Consider the following 9916-nt stretch of genomic DNA (forward strand, 5'->3'; position numbering starts at 1 on the left):
TGACCCTTTTTAATTTATCACCAATTCCCATCTGTCGTCCGAAATTGACATCTAACAATGTGTTAGGACAATACATGTGACAAAAATATCGCATAGTATGACAAAATCAAATTTGTTCGTTTACTATGAAACTATAATCCCTTTCGTTAATATGATCCAATCAATAATAAAATATGAATATATGTCAATCTCAATTATTGATCATATCTTTCATTCTACTACTAAGCCCTTCTTTGAGCCCTATTTTAGGGAAATAATATATTTTGGAATGGTAGATTGATTGAAAATGTGTAGTTAAAAATTAAGAAAATGTTTTAGACTTGTGTGTAATATTATTTTATTGGAGAACGTGTGATTGAAAATGAGTTTTGAAAAAATACATTTTTAGAAAAGTGAGGCTCAAACAAGGGCTAAGTCAATATAAATCGAAAACTCATTTTCTACTTATAAGTACACCTTGATTAAGGATTTCATTATTAACTTAATTAAATGAAAAGTAAATCATAATCTGTTACTATCTAAGAATGACAAATCATTTATTGATCATTCACAACTTTCGTATGATTCTTAACATACTTAAACGATGTTGTATTAGGACCCTTGACAAAGCAAATCCAACATCATCAAAGTATTACTGTTCTCATATAAGACACTATGATGAGCTCAAGCAAAGGACAAATTTTACTACTGGACATTAGAGATTAATCACTGCACTCAGATAATTATCCATGTGGAATCTCCCCAGTGAGTCCCTAGTATTTTTTTCTATAATAAAACATTTACTTGTTTATTTAAATATCACTACACTTTAGTCAGTAAAATCAGCTACATACTTTATAAGTAAGAAATGTCACACATGATAGTCTATCCGTAATAACGATATCCGTATCACATTATTACTTATGACTACGGATAACTTAAAATTTAGTCATATATAATTTATATCTCACAATCATAACTCCTTCTGATTAACAAATTACAAAAACTTAAATTTGCAGACTCCATTATTTAATTTAATTGAGTTTTAATTAATTAATAAATCCGTCAAAAAATTACATCAATTATTAAAAGTGTTTATATCCAAAATTGATTGGACTTAGAACATAACACTTACAATCATCACATGAATTGCTTGCTCCACACTAGAGTAAGTGCCCAAATATGTTCTCTATATTGGGGGCCTTTGGATTCCACAAAAAAACTCTCGTCAACAATCCTAACTCGAATGTTTACTAAGCAGTTCTGAATGGAAGGATTAGTTTTTCATTCTAAATACTGATGAGTCACATCCAGTCTACCCAACTAAAGATGTCAGTTTGGTCTAATTTCTCGCTAGCTCTACTTCCTTATCTACTTCAGAATCATTTAGCAGTGGTTTTGTATTGTCAAAACACTCAATATCTTCTTCCCTGCTTTCAGTTTCATTCAGCACCTCTATCGGCTTAGACGTGTAAAACGAGGCACATATGACATAATATATCAAATTTACCACTTGTACTACTGTCACAAGCCAATAATAATTCTCCAACCTTCCCCGATTAAGATTACGGTCAGCTAGCCAGTTCCTTTCCTCACCAGTATACTTGTGAACTGAGGACACCATGATTGTGCTTATATAGTTTCCAATTGCTATAGCTATCCAGTAGAGTGCAGCAGCAGTGCTTCTCATGCTTTCTGGGGATTGATCATAAAGGAATTCCAAGTGACCAACGGACATGAAAACTTCAGCTATTCCATGAAGGCAGTACTGTGGAAGCAACCAGAAAGCACTAATGGGAATAATGGCAGTCGGTTTATCCAGAAGGTTATGATCTGCTGCAGCTGCTTTTCGTTTGATCTCAATAAGTGCTGCAGCGATAGTAGCAAAAATGCCAATGAAATACCCGACTCCCATTCGTTGCAGGCATGTGATGCCACTGGGATTTCCTGTGAACTTACGAGCAAAGGGGACGAACACGCGCTCATATAAAGGAAGGCCAATTAGCAGAGTAAGAGTACTGAAAATGGTCATGCTAGCCGGAGGTATCTCAAAGGAACGGGACAGTCTACGGTCCATGCTTCGCGCTTGTTGGATGGTAAAACTGTTGAGATGAGAGTGTGAAGTGACCAGCAATATCGCTGCTGCCCAAATAGGCAACATTCTGATAATTGCCTTCAGCTCTTCAACTCTGTGGACAGTGGCTAGCCTCCATAGATTTGGTTGAGACAACTCATTCACGTCAGAATCAGCTACTATAGCCGCACGATCTAACCATCTTCAGACAGCATCATATCAAGAAATATATAAGATCATCAAAATATTCAGGTCATGGAAAAGCAACAATAATAACTGACTTCTAATAGGTATCTTGTATAGCTTTTAGTTTCGCAATCTAAATTTGGTTGCTTGCCCAGGTGAAAGAATAATACTATCTAGCACCAGTGGTACTACAACGGGCGTGATGCGATAAGCTCGATGAGAGGTGCAATTAAAAATTGTACATCTTTTTTCACTTTTGCTACACTGACACTTTTGTTGAGATTCCATGATATGGCAGGCAATATGGCCACTGATTTGAACAACACTTAATCAAATCAATGGCCAAATTTCTTACACATCATGGAATGTCAACGAAGATGTCCAAAATGAAAGACAAAGTAGCTTTGATCTTCTTATTTAATGCCACATTAGTGCCACCTAAATTGGTATTTTAACACCAGTGGTGCTAAGCAACATTACTTCGAATGAAATTTATGTTATTACTTACTTGAATTGGTTCGAGTGCAGAAGCCTCCCATTGGAAGAAATATCAGCATCAAGTTCTCTGTTTTCATACAGGACACGATGATCAGTCGGAGCAACAACCTTCCTTTTCTTCACAGCTGCAACAATTACCTGTGTCACTCGAACGAATGGACTACCTCCTATCTTTACGTTCCTATACAAAGGAGAGCCTAAAATAAAAACTATAATAGAGAAGCCCATGGCAATTGTTGGAATTCCAAGACCCCAACCCCAGCTCACATTGTCTTGGATATAAACCACAATTGTTAGAGCAGCCAAAGAGGCCATTCCCATACAGAAATAGTACCAATTGAAGAAATTCCAAGTTTTAATCTCGGTTTTTGATTTGTTCATATCGAACTGGTCAGCAGCGAATGTAACAACACAAGGCCTTATTCCACCAGTACCCAACGACGTCAAGAGAAGAGAAATATAGAGAATGCATAGCTGTAGATTGGAAGCCTCCTTGCAGTTCACCTGAGTTGGACACGGCGGAGGATGGAGTCGAGGCAGGAAAGCAGATGTAGTGATGCAAATCATTCCCTGTTACATATGTTGTTCGGAAATATGATATTGCATTCTAGTAATCCAAAAAACACTTGAGACGAATATCTTTAACTTCAAACGCGTGCATGCTTGTGAGCTTCTTAGGTCCCACTGTGGATTTGAGACGTGCGAAATAAACATCCAAAGGTTGAATTCAGTTTTGGGGATCCATAAACACATAGAAAAAATTAAAAAGAATGGAACTTTTTCAGAACTCATGTCGAAATGAAGAATCCACATTACTACATATTATCATCATCTGCGATTTTTTGTTTTTCAGAACAGAGAGAGGAAGTGACAAACCAGCACATAGATGATGGAACCAACTACAATTGTCCAATACCGTCCAGCGAAAGAGTCGGCAAAGAAAGCACCGATTAGCGGGGTGAAGCTTGAGGTTCCAGCAAAATTGCTGAGAGTGTTGGATGCTTTGACATTAGGCAAGTTCAGCACTTGAGTGAGGTATGAAATCATGTTTGCATGAAAACCAGCGCTAGCAAATCTGTCGCATACTTCATTTGCTGCAAAAATGGGCATTTATTTTAAATCCATCATATAAAAGGATTTATTATGCAAGGTAAGCTTTGCAATTGCAAAAGATCAACACAAAACTAATAAATCTACTCCCAGCGTCAAGTAACATAACCTTTTGACATGCAGATTATATTGCTTAGAATCAAATTTCACTGATCTATGTTACGATTAGGCATTTCGTCGAACATATCTGGTACGAAATCACTAATCTTAAGGGATAAATTTCATATCAAATAGTTACCGAAATATAAACCAACATATAAAATCTATGACTACTTCTCTTAATAAAGTTGATTTTCTTTTAAATGAAACCTCAGTTTTAATATGTTATCAAAGTTCATTAAACTCCAACGAGCTATTCAATCTGATTAAAACTTAAAAATGAACACAAGGATTTCAAAATTGGCCAACTCAAATAAGTAATCGTCTTACAGGGCATGTTAAAGAATAAATCTCACATTAACTAATTATCAAAATATAGACCAACTTATAAGGACTTGAGTTACTCATCTTAATAAGATTGATCTTCTAAGATGGAACTCTAAATCTTAATAATTGAAACGTCGTAATTCCATCAGCTCGACCGTGGTTTCAAATTCATTCATATAGACTATCCTGTGAAGTTTATTCTTGAGTAACGTTATTGTCTTCCCGAACCATATTAAACTTGAAAGAACTAGAAAAATTAATCCCGAACCATTATACATATTAACATCAACCTGGAGATAACGTGTTGATTATTACAAAGATATATTTCTAATTAATACCGATGGAAGTGGCTCCAAATAACAAGAACAATGTAGTTAACTTCTAACAAGACCAGCCAAATAAAGCATTGTTCATGTCCTACATCAAGTAATTTATATAATAACAACCATCATTTAACTTATGAACAGAAAATGTCATTTATAGAATGTTACTATTGCAGCATTCAGCTAATATTAAATAATTAATGATTATTTGAACAAATAAGTGACAAAGAATTCGTTTTATATTCGTGACATAACATCAGCATTCGAAAAAATAAAATAAAATAATCATATGGGGTTACATGCAAAGTTTTTTAATAAAATTTTAGCAAATTTTGATAAAATATACGAGTATAAAGTTAATATAAATTATGAATACTATAAAATATATAGTTAAAATTAATAATTAATTTTAACATAATTTTTTAACAACTTTTTAAGTAATTCCAAGCAAGCACTATAAATCCTCGTGCAATTCTTGTATTTATTATTGGAATCCTATGTAGCATAAAAATGACAACATTTAGGCTTACTTTGTGTTCTGTGCGCTAGATGTGCTTGGAAAAAAACGCCATTTCGTATCAAAGCTTATCCCAAGTTTAATCGGACAGCTATCTATTTTTAATCGTCAGTGACCTTCACTTCACATTAATCGGACAGCTATCTATTTTTAATCGTCAATGACCTTTTCATGTAAGGTCAACCAAAAGAGAAAAAGAAAAAGGAAAAAAAGGCATTATTTTCCAAAGAGGAAACCTTCCAGTCACAAAACAAAAGGGAGGTTTAATTTCGAATTTTTTGCTTTCATTCATTGTTACGAATATATCATATGGGCTACAAAAGTTCAATGTGTAATTTTAGCATTCAAGACGGGTATTCCTTGCCCATTATCGAACAATCACTTATTAACAAATTTCGTGGGGCTTTTTCCATATAAAAGGGGAATCTTGTGTTACAATAGAGTAGTTATGAATCTTGTAGACCATTCTGATGGTGATGGTGATGGTGATGGTGAAGGGAAGCACATGCCCGGACCAAAATCAATCCAACGTATCAAGTGATGATGTGAGTATAAAACACGGAAAATTATTTAGTTAAATTGACACTTTTCATGTTCAGTCGAATATACCAAACAGTATTGTAAATGTAAAACACTAAAGCTCGTAAATGGAAAACTCACAAGTTAAGAAGCATTTGTGATTAATGCTTCATCAAAGTTCGACACTTTTCATGTTGAGTCGACCATACCAAACAATAACACGCTAAGGAAAACTCAAAGGTAGACAAATTTAGTGTGTATGTGTGTTGAGATATCTTGTGAACTTACCAAGAATGAATGGCATTGTTCTAACACCTCCAAGCTTTTTAGTTTTGGAAGTAATTACATCAGTCTTCTTCTCTTCCTCCCCATTTTCAGCCACATTCTTCTTCTGTAACTCAATATTTTCCTTCTCCATTTTCAGTTTCTAGTGTAAGAATTGAGAAGCAATGCCCAGAAAGAGCAGTATTTATATATAGGTAATGAGCGGAAATTCAGAGGGTGGGGACGAAAAGAGTGACATGATTGTCATGTGATGAATTGTCTCTTAGTACACCATACATTTATTGCTCAAATTGTCTTTATTCAACGATTGTTCGGGGATTAAACTCAAAATTTTAATTTAAGTCAAAGTCAACAATTAATTTTAACAATATATTTCATGGGATCTACAACTTTCAACTACACATTTCATTAAATTTTATCAAAATTTGCTAAAAACCTATTTTAATCCCCATCAAACGTCGGCTAAGAAATTAATCAAGGGAAGGATCCTTTGTGTATGTGTGGCGGGGGAGAGGGGGGATGGGTAGGGTAAGATTTTTTAGTTAATATTATTGAGATACGGAAATTTATTTTTTGTATATAGACTGACAAACGATCGAGATTTTAACTCTTTTTTCTTTTATATAATTTTATTAAGGTAGAGTCTCACATGTCAAAGGATCTTTTAGGGTAAGTTCAAGGAGGAGAATGTGTCCACTACCATCATAATTAGAACCAATTTCGCATAGGTTATATTTTTGCTCCTTTATTCAAGGGCGGACCCAGAATTATAGTTCAGTGAGGGCGAAACAGAAAATAGACTAAAATAAATTGTGAAAGAAATAAAAAAAAAATCTAAAAATTTAAATTTAAAAAGGTTCAATCGAAAGTTTTTGAAAATTTAGTCAGGGCGGCCGACCCCACTCATCCCTTTGTGGGTCTACCCCTGCCTTTATTCATTTTAATATATGTGTATCATACAATATTATATTAGCTTGTGTTAAAAAAATTTAAATTGTGTAGAAAAATAAATAAATAAATTGATTTTTGCATATATTTTGGTATACAAAAAATAAATAAATAAAAACAAGAGGAGGAAAATGGAGTTCTCTCCCTTTCAATAACGGTGAACCCAAAAAACTTGATTTTGTGAAAGGGTAACATTCCATTCTCGTGGATTTTACCACGGCGAAAAATGGAATGAAGCAAAGAGTCAAACACCAAAGCATTTTGGTGGAACTCTATCTACTTTTTTATTGGATGGAAAGTTTAAATTAAAAATACAATGAGTTCTTACTAGAATAAAGTAATTATATCTTAACAACTTGCACAACGACATGCAATGACATTTCTCTAGTACATCAATAGAAAGATGGTAACTTACAAAATTTTGTGCACATTTCCATGTCTTCAAATTTTTAAAATTTATCGTGACCCACAAATTACATTATGCTTCTTTGTGACGGCATAGGTCTATTATTTTCGAAAGAATATTATAAGATGATACGTCTATTTTGAATTTTCAACTGAGAGAGTAATTAATACGATAAAAATAAACTACATTCTTGCACCCCAAGGCACATCCCAATTGGCAAAGATGAGAGCGCTTCAAGACTGGCAGATCAGAAGTCGTGAGTTCAATTCCTGGAAGGCTCTTAGAAGGCAGATATTCTCCTGGAAGGCAGGATTTATCCTGAAAGGCAGGAGCTCTACTGGAAGGGAAAGTGCAAAGATGGGAAACGACTTACTTGGCACTTTGGCAGATCAATTGGGGGGGCTCTTGAGCACTGGTCAGTTTGGGGCACAACCTGCGATTTAACGTGTCTGCAACTTGAGGGGCCAAGGTGTAGACTCCAAGATTTAGTCACTGTAAGGTGGATACCTGAATATCAAAATAATAATAATAATAATAAACTACATTATTGTGGTACTGCTGTGCAGCAGCCTATTGACTTCAAATATCTAATTTGCGTTCAAGGGAATTCTAGATAAATTGCTGGATTTTAACATTAACGAGTGAAACACTTGTTAATTTGTCTCGTGTGGGAGATGAAATATACCCTGTTTGGCCCTCATTATATTTTATTATAATAGGGGAACAATGTTTTTTTTTTTTTTTTTTCCAAAATAGATGGTCGTAAAAGAATGAAAAGTTTTCGATTTACGTGTAATATTATTTTATTGAAAATTGCGTGGTTGAAAATATTAGAGATAAAATTTTAATTTAATTTGATGAGATTTAATGAATATTTTCCCATTTTTTACGACTTGAATTTTGACATGATATTATTGAAGACACTTATGAGCATGCAAATTTTTTTAATTCAAAAGGTCTCCGAGCTATTTACGAAGATTATTCACGAATCATATTTTTAATAAAGTACCTACTTAAGTGGTAATAAATTTAAATAATTATTTTTAATTATTTACACTAATAAACGGCCTCCCTCGTTCAATAATTTCTACGACATAGGTGAGAATTTAATCCACCTCTAAATGCTGTCATAATCACCAAAGGAACAGTATAGTCAATCGCCCTAAAGCAGAAATACTAATCATGCATTAATGAAACAAATTAGATAGTAATTAATAAATAATTGTGGTTCTAAATAATTCATGTTAGGTCCACGAATACAAGTAAAAAATAGGGGGAATAGATTTGGAGAAAACGAAAGAGTATAATAAAAGTAGTCATAATGATTGAGTTATCAAGTCATTAAATATAAGATAATTCGATAAGTTAATTTTGATAAAACTCTATAAAATTATAAGAAGCGTCTCTCACGTTCCATCAAACGTGTCAATAATGTATACATTTGAAGAGAAACAAGAACATTGTTACATGTACACTATGATATATACTTTAATTTACACTTTATCACGTGTCATTATTCTATTGGACAGTTTAGATTTCAAACAATTTTTTCATTCAATTGGCACTTGACAACAATGCAAATGTCAACTAAAGTATCAAAAATCAGTGTACGAATAACAAATTTCGAGAAACAATATCCCTTTTGGGCAAAGCCCTCTGTCTAGGGCCATGTGACTCGGGGCGTGCACAAATGGCACCTCTGAACGTCCAGGGCCATGTGACTCTGGACATCACGCAAAACTCTATCCCTTTTGCATTTAATGATTACAAAGCTAATATTTTACCTCGAATTAAATGCTTATTTTGAATAACACGTATACTCCCTTATTAGTATTAAACCGACCTCGAAGATTTTTTAATTGTCACATTTTATGGGATATTTAGTACGACTTTATATATAATTAAGGGGTAAGTTGGAGAAAATGGTTACTTCTGCTGACATATTTGCTTACATACACGTTACTAATTAATTAAAATATAGGACAAGAACCATATCTTTGTATGGATCAAAATGACAAAATTTTTCAATAAGTCCGTGCCTACTTTAGATAATCCCCACCCCCCACCCCTCCCCCCCGGGGAAAAAATAAAAAAATCCATATTCTTGTTCTCCTTTGAATGTCAACACAATAGGTACAATCAATCATAGTTCTTGAAACTAAAGTTGGATCCAGCTTTAAAAATTTTTATTATTGAAATTGTTTATTTTTTTAGACAGTGCAAGTTCCATAAGAGGTAGTAGCTGTGGACCAAAAAATACGAGGATAATGGTGTTTTACCTCTAGTAAACGAGAAAACTGAATAACTTGGTGTGGGATAACTTTTAGAAAAGTAAAAATAGTTTTCACCGTGGGGACATTGCCACGTCATAGTGGGCAGGAGATCATATCTGTCAAAGTAATATCAACTTGTTCACGACACTCGGAATCTCCATGGAAGAGGAAATTGAATAGATCAAATATACAATAGCATAAAGAACAATTAACTGTACAGAAAAATGAAGATATAAATATACAAATTACTGAAACGTTTCACAATAAGAAGAAATAATAAGAAAGTTGCTGTCAATGGACCAACATATCTACCTTCTATGTAACACCATGGCCTAAAGATATTTCATCATGGTTACAAACTCAGCTAAGTAT

The 9916-nt window shown here is 33.8% G+C and overlaps 1 protein-coding gene across 1 annotated transcript; it reads right to left on the reverse strand.

Moving 5' to 3' along the window:
* Positions 1–1104: 1104 nt before the first annotated feature.
* Positions 1105–6078, reverse strand: LOC111392882 (protein NRT1/ PTR FAMILY 3.1-like). The gene is made up of 4 exons (XM_023018289.1): positions 5921–6078; positions 3614–3831; positions 2748–3307; positions 1105–2255 (listed from the first exon to the last, which is right to left on the reverse strand). The coding sequence occupies exons 1-4, from the start codon at positions 6048–6050 to the stop codon at positions 1322–1324; spliced, it is 1842 nt and encodes a 613-aa protein (XP_022874057.1). The 5' UTR covers positions 6051–6078; the 3' UTR covers positions 1105–1321.
* Between the last annotated feature and the right edge of the window lie 3838 nt (positions 6079–9916).

Source organism: Olea europaea, unplaced genomic scaffold (assembly GCF_002742605.1).
Source record: "Olea europaea var. sylvestris unplaced genomic scaffold, O_europaea_v1 scaffold992, whole genome shotgun sequence".
Lineage (NCBI taxonomy): Eukaryota > Viridiplantae > Streptophyta > Magnoliopsida > Lamiales > Oleaceae > Olea > Olea europaea.